Genomic DNA, 15,018 nt, shown 5'->3' on the forward strand with positions numbered 1-15,018 from the left:
CCATATTTGCTATCTTCTAATTCCTCTTTTAATTCTTTCATTTCCCTTGCTAGTTCCATTAAAAGGCATCCTTTTGATTTTGGATGTGGCATACCAGTACAGTTTAATTTGCCTTTAATAACACTTTGCATATATCGCTCATGATCAGATATTGGTGGGGCACTAACTTTTTGCCAAATAAACGGACGGCATAAAATAAATAATGGTGTACGATATGTAACAACAAATTCCATAAAATCCCATAAAGAATTTGCTGCTTCATTACGTCGTCCTAAACTTCTCATTGCAAATGTTACTTTCATCCAGTCAAAACGTAATTCTTCCTCAAAACATATCACCATCATTTTCAAGGCTAAAAATGCTACCGTGTACAAAGATTTATTTATTCTGGTTGAAATCTTTGTATCACGATTTGTGGTAAAAGTTAAACTGCCAGTTCGTACATCCGTAGTGGTTTTCATACTTTGTGTTGCTATTGGTTGTTTTGTCCCACTAATTGGTGGACATAATGCATGTAATATTATTTGTAAGGCAAAACTGATATCTGGAGGATGCATTTTTGGAATGTCTGAAACCAAGAATTTATTGTAACTTGTATGCAAAACTTATCCTTAGCAGTACTAGGACTTACCATCACGCCCACTTCCAACACGTAAACACAATGGCATTATTAAATTTAATATAAATGTTTCAGTACGATCTTGATTTGGAAAAACAGAATTTCCACCACATATTTGTTCTAAGCTGAAATGATCCTATACGAAACAGATATTTTATATTTAGATCTAGTGTGATAAGATGATTAGAATTGAGATTTTTGTTAAAACGTTTCTACATTTGGCCTTTCCATACCCACGATATTTTTCATGCGATCGTGCCGTATCTCTATCGTTAATTGTATTGTTGTGACAGATTTTTTATTGGGTCAGGGTGATTGAATATTACCCAGGCAGAGATTCGCTTAATTTGCACATGGGAGTTGAGTACATTCTGTTTGAATGGGACTTATTAATATAAACTAAACTTTACCTCAGTATCAAGCATTTGTTGAACTATTAATCGAACAACAATGGCGCAAAACGATGAAGGTGGAGCTTGATTCATTAATGCTGCTGTTGCTGATGGTACAGTGTCATTTAAATTGACGTCACACATTATGAACGACTGGAAAATAATTCCATTAGAGATTATAAATATAAATTTTTCTTAAAAATTTTACCTGACATGTATTTATTAAGGCTTTCATCTGTTGCCAATGCATAATCGATGGATGCTTCAACATTGCTTCGTGAACTCCTTTTAATAATCCGCCAGCAGCTTCCCAATCTGTATTGCGCTACAAAAATTATTGATTTTAAAGAATTTAGAATAAATAGATTAGGATTTTATAGCTTACTCTAACTGAAGCTTTTTTAGCAATTTTTTGGAAAACCTTATCCAACCGGCGTAAAATGGTTACTAATGATGGTCGCATTTGATCATTAGTCCATTCAGCTGCTGGAAGAACATAGTTCATGTAATGCTGTAAACCACGACAACTCATTGATTCTGGATCATATGGTGATACTTTTAAAATACTATGAGCTATTTCAGCTAATTTCTGTAAAAAATTAATTATAATAATTGGCTCATCAAGTATTACTCGTATGTGGCGTTATTATAAGTAAAGTCCAATGTTTGTGGTGGTTAGAAATAAAGTCGTAGAAAAAAAATTAGGTATAAGTAGTATTCATAAAATGATGTATTTTTGTTATGTATAGACTTATTGCTTTTTTGGTGCATTCATTCAATTTGAAACCCAAAACCTGGGCGCTTATAAATTGGGAGATTGCCTTAGTATTCAATCATTCATTTTCACCAGTCTGGTATTTTGGTCCTTCAAGTCGGATAAAAACATTAAGATATAACACAAAAATAAAATGTTTTTCGAAAAAATTCAAATAACTCTAAAATTTTAAAACTGTGTGAAATGGTCAGATATAGTCTCGGCTTTTTTTATATTTCAGATTAAATTAATAAAACCAGGCAATTAAAATGCTCTAAATATATCTGAACACTGAACTTAATTTCTTTTCTACGATTATTTTTATGCCAAAACTTACAATATGCGTTTTTATATCTAGGAAGTGAATCGGTTTAAAATCTGGCCTCTCTTTTTCCCTTTCCCGTTCACGCTCACGTTCTTTTTCGCGTTCTTTCTCTCTATCTTTATCCTTATCACGTTCTCTATCTTTTTCTTTACCACGCTCTTTCTCTTTTTCACGTTCATCATCATATTCTTTTTCCTCTTGGTTTTTAATTAATGCTAAACGATTATTTGCCCGATGCATAAAATCACCAACCAACGATAGTAAAACATCTCGTGGCCGACGATATTCAGCTCGTAATACTTCAGAATCTTCTGCATCATGATCGTACATACTTTTAGCACGACCATGTTCACTTAAATACTTGGAGTGTGTTTCTTCTTCGAAATCAAATCCAGGTGAATATGGTCCACCTCGACTATAATTCCGTTGACTTGATCCTTTATGTTCAGGACTTGAACGATATGGACCATTGTAGCTTCTAAAAAAAATCCATTGAATTTTTTTTGATCTAGATAAATTTTTTAAATACTAAATAATTTATATATAATTCAAATTTTTATTACAAAATTCAAAAACTATATTAATAAAATTACTCTTAAATTTAAGTGCTTAAGATACAATATTAATAATGTGAAGCTTCTAAATTTTTGCGGTAGAGCGTATTATTTGGTACTTAACATTAAGTTGGGAATGATGAAAGCGTCTGAATGTACTGCTAACCACCCTCTCTCAAATGGGCGACGATCACTGAAACAGAAGTGCTCTACTATATCTGCCCTATTTGTTTATGTCCCACGTAGTATGTATGTTTCATCTCTTGTCTAAATAAACTCTAAATATTACCTCAAGATAAATAGAAGTGCTTTTTTAGACTTAATTTTTTTAAATATATTAAACACATATATTCTGTTATTATAATTAATAAATAGTACTTACTTTGTTAATGCTTCACAATTGTTAACAAGTGTTTTTAAGGCTACAGCCAATATTTGTAATTTTTCAAGTTCTTTTTCTCTTGATTCTTTATCGTTTACTTGTCCTTGTATATGTTTAATATAGCAAGGAAGTATTGCTTCTAATATGATCTGAAACAAATTTACTTAAGTTTAAAGTCATGGGATTAACAAGCTATTCGAATAAACTTATCGAAGCTTAATATCTTATGAAAGCAGATCGTTTATTGTAGCAAAAAAGGGATGTAAATCAACAGAATAAGAAATGAATAGTTCGGTATCCCACGAAAGTAATGTAGGCCCTTTGTCAAGAACATATATTTTAAAGAAATGAAACCTCCCATGCCGAGCTATAAGTGCCCGTGGCTGAATTTAAGACGCCTATCTAGGCGGTGTCTAGACATCGGTCGTTATGTACTTTGTACTGCCCGTCAGGCTGTCTAAGTGATTGAAAACAATTAAAATTGTTCAATTGATTGAAAACAAAAGGCAAAAAATTGAAAACAAATGACAGTCTGTTGCGCAGTACAAAGTACGCAACGATTGCCCAGATAGGCGCCTTTTTTTCTGCTATCATCTCCACTCTAGTTTTATGTCCTTAATATATATGTTCTTACCCTTTACTCTTTAGTTGCGTTTAAATTACGATCTGTCAGAATACAAGGTGGGGCAGATAGAAGAGGATGGTAAATTTTCAGATGGTATAAAATAATTTAGAAAAATTGATGGGCTTTTGTTTGACGACCTTTTCAATCGCACATTTCTCTGCTCCACCCTGTATATTTGAACTGGAAAATTAATAATATTTGCCGAAAATATTTCATTGCTTATATTATAATCTACACTAGCTGAAGCAATAATAGAAGAAACAGAAAATACAATTAAATAGTCCTGACTGTAGTAGTTCTAATTTGAGAAAAAGATTTGAAGGGATATGTGAAAACTGTTTTTGGAGGAGCCGGTTAAATAAAGAAGAATAAACAAAACTTGGGCGTGAAAATAAACAGCCATTATTAGGAGGCAAAACAAAAATAAAATATGGAAGAAAAAAGTTGTAGTAAAAAATTAAAAATAAATTAATAATGGTGGGAATAGAACTAGATATAGACTAAAGAAGAAAAGAAAAAGAGAATTAGAGACCACAGAAGAAGTGGATGAAAGACGTGGAAGAGAATTCCACATTGAACATTGAAGGATAATCCACTGTTTATCACTAGCCCATAATTATGATCACATTGGACATACATACCAACATCTGATATCCACGTAAACTTTCAGCTGAATAACTGACAACCATTACACATAACGATATACAATCCATAACCCCAACCATTTCGTTTTCATCGTGATAACAAAAATCGATTGCTTTTAATGGTTTATCTTCTTTAACTAATTCACCAATATTTAATGGATCTGGTGATGGGGTTTCAAGCGACAACAATAAGTTAAATAAACATGATGATTGCACCTATATAAATTATAAACATCAACAAAAAAAGTTTCTTTTATTGAAATTAGTTCAAGTACCTTGTGGGCATCACCAAACGTACTATTCTCATCTGTATCCAAAATGGCCGATACTGAGCCAAACATTTGTAAAATGAATGGTTTTCGATTCATTAAATAAAATTGTTTGACCGCATATTCCACTGTTGTGGTAACTAATTTATTTGTTTGATGATTTGAATACATTTGAAGTAATGTTGGCATTATTAATAAGTAGCTAAAATTGAACAACTTATTTTATTACATTTCGCTCGTGGCTTTGAATACGTGTAGGGCATGGAACTTATATGTCTTCTCGAGTTAAAAATATTATCTCCAGACCTAAAACTATCTGTGTGGAACATCCACATCGATCAGTGTCTCCGTTTTGATGTGAAAAAAGACATAAACACATTTTCGAATTTTTGATATTAGTAAGGCTTTAAATGATTTTAATTTAATTAAGTAAGTCCCGCGCGGATTAATGTTACAGAGAAAAAGAATAGAGGTGACGATTGATTTTTAGGAAAAGACTAAAATGGTAATTTTTGAACCTGTCTACGGGCCCTCAATTTCTTAATTCGCCTATGGTCTTACCCATTAGTTGAAAAAATGTTCTTAAAATGATGAGCAGCATTTATATAGGTTGCCATAACATATCGTAAAATGCAACAATCTTCACTATGAAGGATAACAGCACCATTTAAAACATTTAAAAATAAATGGATATCGTTCGAATATGCAAAATTACCAGCCATCGCTTCAAACATACGTGCAATTAATCGCACCCACATAAATTTATGTAAAACATCTAAACCTAATAATTCCTAAAACATTAGAATATTTTTTTAATTTTCGAATATTATTTTTAACAGAAAAAAGATTCTTACTTTTCCAATTTCACCACCTTTATATAAGTCTAAATCTGATTCAAGGGCTTTTCGTGGAAACGAAGGTAATTTCATCAATTCTTCATGCAAAAATACCACTCTTTGAACAACCTACAAAGAAAATTTTGCTTAAAATAATAATTTTATTGAAAGTTTTCAATTTAATATACACCAAATTCGATTTTAATTTACCATATCAACATTTTTTAAGATTGCCCAAGTTAAATGAGTTTTTCCAATTTCCACAAATTTATGAACCAATTCTTGCTGTTGCAATGCATTGAATGCATCTTCCGGTCGCATGTGTATCAATTCCAATTGTGGATATTGCGATCTTTTAAAAAAGTAATAATCACGAACGTATGAATGTGGATTATGAATTTGATCTGAAACAATAATCTCATTTATTTATTTAAAAATATTAAAAATAGCATTCATTTCTTACGAGTTTTGTAGTCTACTAAGAAAAATTCCTTATGACGACTTTCTTCAATTCCAAAGAAATCTAGTGATTCACGTAATATTTGACAAAATTGTGTATCTTCTTGCACAGGAAATTGTGATGGAATTCCACCAGCATCTGGTTCTAAAAATTAATGGTTGTTTACATTCAATTCCAATTTTTTTCTAGTTGACGGCAATTTTACCTTGTGGCCCATGAACGATAATTTTTTTTGCCGAAGGGACATTAGCTGTTAATAAAATCGAAGCATCGCATTGTTCTTTTCTTAAAATTTGTTTTAAATCTTTAAACATAATTCCATGAACACTATGCACTACCTAAAAAATTAGAATTTTCGAATTGAAAACTACGAATTAAAATATTCCTTTTTTAACTTACCATCCAAAGTACAGACAAAGCAGTCCCAATTAATTTTTGACCATCTTCATGTGGGGTACGTGTATAAAACATAATATACCCGATTATGTAATTGTATAGAGCAAAAGCAGCTTGTTGAGGTAATTTTGGGATAAATCGTATTAAATGGCGTAATATTTTAAACATTTGATCTTGTTTGTCACGTGTTAAGCGTTCCAAAACATATCGTAAACACAAGGCACTGTCTTCAACTAAACAACTCCATATTACCTGAAAATTGGTAATATTTTAACATTTTGGAATGACGTGTGGGCATAAGAAGATTGACGACAAACAGTGTTCCGCAATTTTCCTCGTAGAAAAGTCCTAAACGCTTTACAACCGTATTAGCACAATACGCCTTTCCTCGTTGGAGAAATTATTCGAGTATGGCTAACTTTAGACAATAGCTTTCCAACCGAATTGGCACATTACATCTTTCCTCGTAATTATCCGTAATTATCATAAATTATCCGAGTATGGCTTACAGTAGGCAATAGAATATTGTATTGTACCTTATAAGCTACTTCATAAACAGCACTTCCTTCTGGCGACACCGCAGCGTCGTCTAATAAATTAATAATCTCCACAACAGCTGCACATAAACTTGATGGAAATAACGAATGCGCTGAATGTAGATGATGACTAGCAGTACGACTTCCCGTACCATCTGCAGCTTCTTCATTATCTGCAGCAGCTGTTTTTGGAAAAATTAGAAATACAAAGACGTAAAAAAGAAATATTTTTGTCGTCCTTTTTACCTTCTTCATGGTCATCTCCAGCAGCATGATATAAACTTGGCTCATAAGCTGCCTGTACAGTAATTGGAATTGTAGTAATCAAGAAATTTTCACGTTCTTCACGTTTTTTATCATCTTGTGCTTGTAAAGCCATTTTGATTAGTTCAGTCTGTTGTTTCTTTCTTGTTTTTGTAGCAGTGACTAAAGATCTCTGGAAATTTAGAAAATTTCAATAATATCAATTATTAACACAAGTAGCAATAACAAATTAATTTTTAAACTTACATGTCTTTCTTGATTAATAGTAACTTCTTCAACTTTAGTTTTTACCTGTGGCATCCATGGTGGATCTACCACAGGTAATGATTCAATTCCAATTTTTGGCGATGGTAAAGTAAATTCAATTCCTGGTGGTGGTACTTTAAATGTCAATTGTGCACCTTCTTCCATTCTCTGCCAAACTTGATAACGAAGCTTCCATAATACTTGAAACCTATTCAAAGATTGCATAAATAAATTTTATTTATTTTTTTTTTTAAATGTGTCTTAAATTTAAACCTTAAAATTGAATTTATTCGAACAGATGGTTCTTGATGCTGTAACCCAAGATTCATTATTTCTGTTACTTGTTGTGGAGCCCTCACTGCCCCCAAAATAAATAAAGACGCAGCTGATGCAGCAACTTCTTGATTCCATTCCAATAAAAGATGCCATGCAACACCCATTACTTCTACAAAATTTTCTTCTGTTAATATTACGGCGCCTTTGACTAAAAGTGCAATTGGTGTGTGGAAAGCATCATGAACCTGAAAAAAAATTTTAAGTTGATGATTCCGTCTGTGCTTATTTTTTAAATGAAAACATTGGTATTTGGTCACAAATTGAACGCCAAAATAATCAAACAATCGTGAGTGAAATAACTTACTTGTGTTTTAATGTATTTCAAAATTGGTGGTTCTTGTTTTGGTTTTTCTTCTTTTTTTAGTTCTTCCTTCTTCTTTTTTGGATCATTTTTTCCTTTTTCGACATCTTGATCGGTAATGTCTCTTGAAGAATCTCGATTTGAAATAAATCTTGCTGCTTGAGAACTATCAATATTTCTATCAATTCTGTAAAAATAAATTTTGAATTAAATTGAAAAGTTTCTATATTTTGTAAGGAATAACTACCTATCACGCCTTCCCATACTATCCTTCCGTTTAATAGGTGATGCCTGTTGACTGGTTTGTTCAGAAACTTTACGACCACTTCGTGCTGTTTTATCTTTTTTCTCCTTTTCTTCTCGAATCTTTTCAGTGTTCTCCATTTGTAATATTGGGTTATTATCATTATCTATTATACCAAATTCTTCACCATATACTTTTCGGACAGCTTTCATTAATCGAGTACTTGCTCGCATATTTCTTCGATAACAATTTGGATGACAATATAATTGATGTGGACAAGAATAATTAAAAGAATTTGCTATTTGAATTATGACCTGAAAAATATTCAGAAAATATTGAAAACCATTCAGTGTATTAAAATTAATACGTACTTTTATCCATGGTAAATTTTTAGAAGTATCATCCGTGTCGTTACTATCACTAGGACTCTCTGGTGGCTGTTCATCACTTAGAACACCCGGAGATTCTTCACCGCCAGATTCTCCGCCACCGGTAAGATGACGTAAACCTTCACACCCTGGAGGCAGAATAAGACCGGGTTCTGATGTATCACTTCTATCTGATAATGAGCTTACTTTGCGTTTAGATTGAATTGAATCTGCCCGCTTGACAGCAACTGATTTTTTTAATTCACAAAATAAAAAAAAACTTTCAAATCATAAAATCATAAAGCAAGGCCATAGTACTTACAGTCATATTCCACATCCTTTCCTTCCTTGGTACCACGGCGTAATTTTAAACTTCGACGTTTAAACGATCCTCCACCAGTAGTACCGGGGCCACCAGTACCTCTTCGTAAAAGATAAGGACGAGTAGGTGCCGGAGGTCGACGAGATTTTTCCTTTTCTTGTTGTTGCAATTCTTCACCCTAAAAATAATTTAAATATACGGAAATTTTTGGCCAGTGTAATTCAATGAGCTCACGGTATATTTTTCCTGCATTTCTCGTATTAAATATACCTGCATAGTTACCGTGGTATTGCTGCTGCCTTCAGATTCATTGTCTGGTTCATGCAAAACAAAGCTTATTTTTCGTTCAGGTTGTCCAGCATCACGATCTCCAGCAATTGACTGTAAACTTTGTGCAGAAGTTTGAGAATGGCCCATTGAAGATAATGCCATACTCCATCTTCGATTTGCATCTCTACTATACATTCGTTCCCACGGAGGTGGCCGTTCACCTCTAGTGGATAGACGTGAAGACTTTGGTAGTGTTTGATAAGTTTCTCGTAGAAAAGCAGTAATTTCCAATAACAGATTACATGCGATTAATCGAAGTGCCATTGGACAATCAGTTCCATGTAAATTGATACTAGCTGTAATAATATAATTTTTTTTTAGAATTTTCTATTTTCATTACATAAATTTTGATACATTGACATACCTTCATCCAAAAAATCTTCTTCTTCATCTTGAATAAGAAGTTCCTTTTGATTTTGTTCATCTGATACAAGCGAGTTAATATGTGCTTCATGTTGTTTATCTTGGATTAGTAATTCTTCCAATCTAGCAGCAATAACTTCTGCCCATTGATAAAATAATTTACCTGCAGTACGTTGCATTGCATGCGTTCGCCTAGGAGCATTTTGTGGTGGACCACGTTGTACTCCTAGACCAGAACCTGATACTGGACCCGATTGACGAAACATTGGTAAAGTTAACTTCATCCAATTTGGCCATTGATTTCGATTGCAACAGTGTACAAAATAGGCGCATTCCATATAAAATGCTGCTCTTGCTACAACTGCTGAATGAGGCTAAATTTAAATAAAAAGTTTAAACCCATTTTGAGAAATTAGATTCAATTTTATAAATTACCAGATCTAAAATAGCTCCCATTAAAGGTGGATCTGGTACAGTTCCTGGTTGACAACTCTCCAATAGGAAAGAAAATCGTAGCATTCCATCCAGTAAAGCTTGTGTTGGAACTAATTTGCGTTCTTTCAACACAACAAATTCTGATTCTCTCGATGCATCGCCAAAATCCATAGAATTTCTGCGGCTGAAATCTATTAAGAGCCATATATTATCCAATGTCTTTAGTTTAAACTTACTACAAAATAAAACTTACAACTTCCCGGTGCTTCATCCATACTTTTATCTTTTTTCTTTCCCTTTTTTATACCAAATTTATTAAGTTTATCTTCCATACGTCTTTTAGCTTTTTGTATGGTTTCTCCCATGTTGGTGGTACTTTTTTGTGGTAATTTTCCACCTGGATAAAATAACGATGGCTGTCGAATAAATCCTGTGCTTTCTGTTGGCGATTCTCCATTATCAATGCTATCTGTTGATTCAGATGCGCCTGTATCGCGTCTAAACCAACTGACTAAAAATCAATTCTTTGGATAATGTTTGGGATAAAGTTTTTTGAATAATTGTAGAAAAATATAAATTTAAAAAGCTATTTACAGCAAATTAAAAAAACTAAATTTTTAAAATCATTAATTTTTTATCTTTTGTTTTTGAATATGAACTAACGCTAAGATCCTATTCTAGTTTGTTTTTCTATTTTGATTTGAATTTTTGTGTGTCTGAAAATTGAGTGTAAATAAATAATGCGAAATGTTTTAATTTACTCGGCACATTATTATTATTTACACGGGGCGCTCCAAAACTACCACCCCAAAAGAATGGAGCCAATTTCTTCTCTCAAAGTAAAAAATAAATCATCCTCGAGATATAAAACTTTTCTTACTGCACGATTTGTATTAGTTGAAATCTTTCGAAAACTATAATCATCAGCTGTTAAAAAAGAAAAAAACAAAAAACAAATAAACTTTATTTATAATTTTAAAAATTTGTTCAAATTCTATAAACTATGATTTTCAACGTTTGCTAACAAACTGTACTGATACTATTAGATTTTCAAAAAAGTAACTTACTCTATACAATACGTCTAAAAATTGGGGATTTTCTATTGCATTATAAAACAAATAATGTCTACAGCAAATAAATAATAAAAATATATTATCTGACCTATACCGCTAAATCTGGTTTTTGTAGATCCGCGACTTATACTTTTACTTCCTGACGGCTGTTCAATTATACCCAATGCACGTTCACTTTGTCTGGGTGTTAAAATATGATGCTTTTTACGTAAATTTCCAATAGGGCTTTGACTTTTTGAAGGTTCTTCATTGATTTCCGTATCTAATAAACTCTGCAAGATAAAACAATTTCTTAGGTTTTGCACTGGGAAGGTTTTGGACAGAGTTTAGGGAAGATTTGCACAAATTCGCAAATGGTTAGAAGAAGTATAAGGTGGAAGAGAATGAGTTACCGTGTAAGTGAAAGTTTTATTAAACTATTTTTACTTACTGCACAAGTTGATGAAGTACTCCGTTTTTTAAATAACTGTTTTCGAAATCCTCTTTCGTCCATCATATAGCATGTGTCTCCAGAATTTGATTCCTGAAATTCTTGAATATCACTGTGCCGTATATGTCTGAAATGAATTACCTTCAATTAGCTTCGAATAATTTGAATATTTAAAAACTTTTCATACCGAATTACTCGAGTAGTCTGAATGTTTTGTTTTTTATTAGATTTATTAGCTGTATCAATAAGAGCACTTAAAATTACTCTTCTAAAAACACCTCCATGAGCTTCTTTTACATAGGTCATTAATTGACGAATATCACAATACAAGGCCTGAAAGAAATTATGGTTTCAGATATTTTCTATAGTTAAATGATGATCGATTTATTTTGAACTTACCATATTATCCTGCATCTTTAACTCTTTACTGAATTTTACAAATCTAGTAACCATTGATTTAAAAACGTACGAAATCACTTGGCCTTCAACTCCTCGACTTCCATGCCCTCCTAAACCTGCTCCAAAATTTGTAGCATATCCACTTTGTGAATTAATGTCAGGTGATTTACTGCAACTCCTTTTTTGGTCGGCTAAAAAAATAGTGTCCCGAGTGAAATATTATTATATATTTAGATAATTTTTGAGACGTACTTAATGGCGACAATAATGAACTTGGATCCACACAAAATCCAACATATGCATGGAAAAAATCCAAAATTTCTAATATTGGATAGTACAAAACAATATTTTTTAGAAATTTAGAAAATTGTTTTTGACTTGCACGATGTAATTTTGATAAAATATTTTGACATTGTGTTCGTAGAAATTCAGCTGGAGGTCCACGTTGACCATCCGCGCATCCATGAGGACATCCCAAATGTCTCAAAACTCTGAATAAAACACTCATAATCAGTGTGAACGGTGTTATAGTCTTATCAATCTTTTCGTCTTTAATCGATGGCTCTTTTTCGCTCATTGATGCACCAGCTCCTTTGCAAGTACTTCCTGTTAAACCAACACCAGAAATCGAACCACCCGCTAATGAAATATCATCTTTGTTTCCAGATTGTGATAAAGTTTGTGAGGATTTTTGATTATTTTTACCACTAGTTGGAAGATTGCTTGATGTTTGGTTTGACGTATTTTGAGCTACAGCCTCATCTCTCAAACATTGTTTTAAAACTCCCATATCCATAAGGATTTCAACTAAATTTAGAATTACTTCAATGACTCTCAAACTACAACAAGCGTTATCATGCATAGCTGCCGAATGTACTGCCTAAATTTGGAAAAATTATTTATTTTTAACTACTCAGTCAAAGTATTCATCAATTTTTTTAGATTACCTTCAATACAACTTGATAGTCAATATCACCATCTTTGGTAATATAAGCAACCGAACCAGGCGCTTCGGGTATTTCTTCACCAAGATAAGTTATATTTGAGTCAGTTTGTGATCGTGTCAAACTAGCCTTTCTTTCATTCCCCGTATTTAATTTTACGGCTGACATGCTAAGTGCATCCAATTGACTATCAATAGACCCCTATGGATAAATTTGTTAATGTACTTTCTCCTTATAAGCAGTGACAGATTTATGACTTTTCATTTCAATAACTTTACTGGTCAAACCAAAGTATGTTTATATTTAACAATTTAACTTTTTTTTTTATAAATTATCTTAACAAATTCATTACTTATTAATTCCATGAAAGTTTTTTGGTCTGCCTAAATAATAATTTGTGTAAAATCGGGGATATATTGAAAATTTAATTGATTTTTTTATCTATGAAGCAATTTCTTTGAAATTTATAATTCCGTCACTTCTCAAAGGAATTTTTACACATCTCAATGCCGAATTACTTGATACTAAAGAAATATTACTGTTACTTAGTTTCTAGATATAAAGTGAGTAAAAGCTTTATTAAAGCAATTTTTAAGCTTGTGTTTTACTAAAAAGGTTAAAAGCCAAAATAGATATTCTACTGGTATAAGTTTATTTTATAAAAAAATAATATATTGAGATAAGTAAAAATTTCAATCGAAATTTTGTTCCTACGTAAAATACCTGACGCTTCATGTAATCTGGTGAGGGTGTTGGCGTATGCTCTGTTACGGTTATGATAGGATTCTGCCCGCCTGTGCTTTGTGAAGTTGTTGCTCGGCTTGTTCTACGTCTATCCCAGTGTATTTCGCCAATATATCTAATTTTTGAAAACGTATGTTAAATAAAACCGAATTTTTGATCATATTTTCATCACATATACTTTTTCTATCTAAGGACATTTATTCATGCATCTTTTGATATTGTTGTCATTTATTTTTTCGCGTGTAAACCAGAAAATTTTTTATAATGGTTTAAATTAAATAATATGGTATTGATATGGTTATATAGATGAAAAGCAATGATTCCATTGCGTCTTTGATAGAGCGGTCTATAGTTAACGTAGAAATATTTGAGTAGACATTCGGCGGTTTTTTTTATGGACGTAACTACATTCCTGAAAACGTTACAACATTTCCTCATTTAATCAAGTATGAGGAATAAGAGAGATTTACTTATGGTTTAAATGGGACTTACTTTAAGAACCGAAAAGGTATCTTAAAAACATTTGTGGGATATTTTTTTACAGTGTTATGTTCGTGGTGTGTGGTGCGTATGTACAGTGTTGACATTTGTGAGATGCCCCTCTTCTAAGCCCCTCTTCTATTGAGAAACCCATCTTCTAAATGAAAGGTAGAGGAATGCAGCCATTTCGAGTACAAACACGTTGCAGAGCTCCGAACTCGAAAAAAATCCAATTACAATGAAATCTTTGGTTTCTTATGGAAATGGACCACAAGGTAAGTGAGAGAAATCTCTAACAATGAATTTATTTTATGCATTACCAAATCTGAAAGTTTTTATTGCCTAGGGCATAAAATACGAAAGACAATTACTCGTTTCTTGTACTGATTGCTAAATAATTGTTTTTCAAATTGTAAAAATAATTTTTTTTCTTCATTAGTTGGTTTATAGCAAAACAAACATTTTTTAAAATTGAAAATGAAAATTAGGAATAAAAATTTTTAAATAAACCATTTATAAAAATGTTTCTGGTTTATTTTTCAATTCGATGAAATTATGCTTAAGCTAAGTTTGCAGACAAATTTAGATAAACTAAAATTTTAAAAAGAAGTTGATTATTGATTTTTTCCTGATACTGATTTTTTTCCTGAAATGGCCAATATTGTAACAAGCATGGGTTGGATTCTATATTCATTGAAGTGTTTATTATATTGCGGATCTATTTTATTTCTTTTAATTTTTTTCGGGATATGTGTGAATGGATAATTTTGCTGTATTTTGACTAATATTGCTGTAAAAACATTCAATTTATTTTTTTGTGGGTACATTTATAAATAAAGCATTCACATACAACGGCGCCTACATGACTTACCCTCCAGCGGTAAGTTCATCTATCAAACAGCTGAGAAAGGCAGAAAGAGTAATAACATGAATCAGAGAACACAGAT

The 15,018-nt window shown here is 32.1% G+C and overlaps 1 protein-coding gene across 1 annotated transcript in view; it reads right to left on the minus strand.

Annotated features, from left to right (window-relative positions):
- LOC123293799 (protein unc-80 homolog) overlaps positions 1 to 15,018 on the minus strand; it is a 29,377-nt gene that overhangs the window by 4,544 nt on the left and 9,815 nt on the right. Inside the window, exons 14-49 of the mRNA XM_044874710.1 lie at positions 14,943 to 14,972; positions 13,571 to 13,706; positions 12,851 to 13,048; positions 12,156 to 12,783; positions 11,904 to 12,094; positions 11,692 to 11,837; positions 11,505 to 11,631; positions 11,163 to 11,346; positions 10,255 to 10,512; positions 10,002 to 10,192; positions 9,568 to 9,940; positions 9,144 to 9,499; positions 8,874 to 9,051; positions 8,555 to 8,799; positions 8,187 to 8,497; positions 7,943 to 8,126; positions 7,576 to 7,823; positions 7,303 to 7,510; positions 7,039 to 7,228; positions 6,793 to 6,974; positions 6,260 to 6,508; positions 6,066 to 6,198; positions 5,864 to 6,004; positions 5,611 to 5,804; positions 5,419 to 5,529; positions 5,126 to 5,355; positions 4,571 to 4,766; positions 4,293 to 4,511; positions 3,027 to 3,175; positions 2,769 to 2,837; positions 2,103 to 2,568; positions 1,397 to 1,600; positions 1,220 to 1,336; positions 1,030 to 1,164; positions 632 to 755; positions 2 to 568 (exon numbers count right to left, since the gene is read on the minus strand). Coding sequence (XP_044730645.1) covers positions 2 to 568; positions 632 to 755; positions 1,030 to 1,164; positions 1,220 to 1,336; positions 1,397 to 1,600; positions 2,103 to 2,568; positions 2,769 to 2,837; positions 3,027 to 3,175; positions 4,293 to 4,511; positions 4,571 to 4,766; positions 5,126 to 5,355; positions 5,419 to 5,529; positions 5,611 to 5,804; positions 5,864 to 6,004; positions 6,066 to 6,198; positions 6,260 to 6,508; positions 6,793 to 6,974; positions 7,039 to 7,228; positions 7,303 to 7,510; positions 7,576 to 7,823; positions 7,943 to 8,126; positions 8,187 to 8,497; positions 8,555 to 8,799; positions 8,874 to 9,051; positions 9,144 to 9,499; positions 9,568 to 9,940; positions 10,002 to 10,192; positions 10,255 to 10,512; positions 11,163 to 11,346; positions 11,505 to 11,631; positions 11,692 to 11,837; positions 11,904 to 12,094; positions 12,156 to 12,783; positions 12,851 to 13,048; positions 13,571 to 13,706; positions 14,943 to 14,972 — 7,868 coding nt within the window. The remainder of the gene's footprint in view (position 1; positions 569 to 631; positions 756 to 1,029; positions 1,165 to 1,219; positions 1,337 to 1,396; positions 1,601 to 2,102; positions 2,569 to 2,768; positions 2,838 to 3,026; positions 3,176 to 4,292; positions 4,512 to 4,570; positions 4,767 to 5,125; positions 5,356 to 5,418; positions 5,530 to 5,610; positions 5,805 to 5,863; positions 6,005 to 6,065; positions 6,199 to 6,259; positions 6,509 to 6,792; positions 6,975 to 7,038; positions 7,229 to 7,302; positions 7,511 to 7,575; positions 7,824 to 7,942; positions 8,127 to 8,186; positions 8,498 to 8,554; positions 8,800 to 8,873; positions 9,052 to 9,143; positions 9,500 to 9,567; positions 9,941 to 10,001; positions 10,193 to 10,254; positions 10,513 to 11,162; positions 11,347 to 11,504; positions 11,632 to 11,691; positions 11,838 to 11,903; positions 12,095 to 12,155; positions 12,784 to 12,850; positions 13,049 to 13,570; positions 13,707 to 14,942; positions 14,973 to 15,018) is intronic.

Source organism: Chrysoperla carnea, chromosome 2 (assembly GCF_905475395.1).
Source record: "Chrysoperla carnea chromosome 2, inChrCarn1.1, whole genome shotgun sequence".
NCBI lineage: Eukaryota > Metazoa > Arthropoda > Insecta > Neuroptera > Chrysopidae > Chrysoperla > Chrysoperla carnea.